General features: G+C 37.9%; 1 protein-coding gene across 1 annotated transcript in view; it reads right to left on the bottom strand.

Moving 5' to 3' along the window:
- Positions 1-1,377: 1,377 nt before the first annotated feature.
- The window catches only part of LOC118743820, a 3,534-nt gene continuing 2,770 nt past the window's right edge, over positions 1,378-2,141 (bottom strand). The window contains exon 2 of the mRNA XM_036476583.1: positions 1,378-2,115. Coding sequence (XP_036332476.1) covers positions 1,393-2,115 — 723 coding nt within the window. The 3' untranslated portion in view covers positions 1,378-1,392. The remainder of the gene's footprint in view (positions 2,116-2,141) is intronic.

Below are 2,141 nucleotides of genomic sequence, written 5' to 3'. Positions count from 1 at the left end.
AAAAATCCCTGCACGATTTTCTGTGACACACACTATACATATAATGTAGATTTAAGTGAGAAATTTTGAAGCGATTTCTCGGGACTGCAGCCGTATTAAGTCGACAAGCCGGCTAAATACACTTGCGTTGAAACGTTCAATGATCTTTTGATAGAGAAAGTTATTCTTCCCAAAAAAGTCGCCAAAATGCTGACATCTTGGAAAAGAATTTTGCCCACTTTACTATGCAAGCGAACGAGTTTTGTTTACCAAATCAATATAGAAACACTCCGTTTATAGGGAGGCGCTCAATAACTTTCCCGGCTAGTTAAATAGCGCGGACTAGTTGATCAATGGACCCGTCGGTGAAAAGAAAGCGCTTGGATTTTGACGATTTCTATTGCCTGTGCTGTGTATATGGCATTGGCCTTGGCTTAAAGGTTTTAGTATTTAGCACTAAAATTTGGAATTAATTTTGAAAAAAAAAAATAGCAGAAAAGGAGAGTGAGTAGTAATATTAGATTGATTGACATGCACCCAAAAATGTCCGCCAAGAGGAAATACAAGTATAATGCAAAACAGTAGCTTCTAAAAATGAAAATATGCTATGAAATTTGAAATAAATTCTAGGATCGAAATAGATTTTTTATCTACAGTGTAACTTCGATATAACGAACATTAATACAACGAAAAATTCAATATAAAAAAAAGTTTTACTGAATCCCCCGAAAAAATTTTTTGTTGCGAAATGGTCCATACAAAAATGCTCCATGGATATAACAAAGAAATTTGCAGCATGAAAACCTTCTAAATATATTGACGGTTAACGTTCTATTAGTCGAAGTGTCGACTCAAAAGCCTGTAAATGGCAAATTCTGAATGTGTTGACGGTTAGAGTCTTTGGAAAAAGTTATACTTATAATGAATTTTTTCTAAATTTTGCATTTTTCGTATTGAGATTTCGATATTCGATATTCGCGGATGCGTGCTCGAAAAAATTAAAGTTGGTTTCCCTAAGGATAGAAATGAAAAGCAAGATTAGCAGTACAAGTGTATATTTACCATTGAGCTCCCAAATAATAATGAATACAAAATATTACCTAAAGCTATCGCTAAGTATCTAAATGGCCCGAATTAATTGATTAGTTGCTGACGCTGCGCTTCCCACGATTTGCATTTTGGTTGCATAAAACCGATTGGTATCGCTTACGTTGCAGGTCAATCGATGAATCGATTTTTGAAGATGATCTTTGGTGTGCGTCGTTGGCTGATCCTGATCGGTTGTTTGGTTTAGCCTAGGAAAGTTGATTGTAGTCGTAATTTTTTTCCAGATGATGTAGCACACGGCTGCCAGGATTGTCAAGGCAATAGCGTCATAAATTAAGGAGAAGTGAAAATTATTGCCAAGTTGCTTTAGATGGTGAATATTTTATATATGCTGAGCCCGTGGATGTACTCCAGATTTAAATTCAGCCCATCACTTGTAACGTTAACCAAAGCGGGTGGCAAAGCCTGCACTGTGCGTACTGATTTGCTGGTGAACGTTTGATTTCCCACCATGACCGTTTCATTATTTAGTAAAATAACGTATGTTCCGTTGAGGACCGCGGAGTAGTTCCTCCCCTTCAATGGTCCTTGAAAGTTTGTAGTAAATATTGTTGCATCGGCGATCATTTCAACAATTACGTTGTTGTCTGGTTCAAAGTGGCATTTAGCATCGCCGCCCTTCACTAATCTAGCCAGGCATCCGTCTTCAGGAAGTTTCGTTAAAGATTTGGGTGAGCAGATTGTTGTATTGCTAATCGAAGGAAAATCCTCGTTCAGTCCGAACGTTTCTTCTTCGTTTACCAGCATCTTCTTGTCATTAAGTTCAACGTGTTGTCCCCTTATGATGGCGGCGCGTGTTGTTAAAAGTCGGTAGCCATCTGGTTTGACTTTTGGTATTGATAGTACGTATAAAAGGATACTACCGTTTGAATACACGGAAGCCGATCCGTATTCTATAGCTTCGATGGTATTTTGATATGGCAGCGAATCTTCTTCTATTAAAAGTCTTTGTACCTCGTCTCGATCAAGTAAGTTTGTGTTTATGATACCAGATTTTGCCATTTGGCACGCCTGCACGATCTCTGATACCTGTTCCTTCAGGATTAGAACTTTGC

Source organism: Rhagoletis pomonella, unplaced genomic scaffold (assembly GCF_013731165.1).
Source record: "Rhagoletis pomonella isolate Grant_MI unplaced genomic scaffold, Rhpom_1.0 Rhpom_scaffold_00007, whole genome shotgun sequence".
NCBI lineage: Eukaryota > Metazoa > Arthropoda > Insecta > Diptera > Tephritidae > Rhagoletis > Rhagoletis pomonella.
The sequence above is the reverse complement of the archived record's forward strand: the minus strand, read 5'-3'. Positions and strand labels throughout refer to the sequence as shown.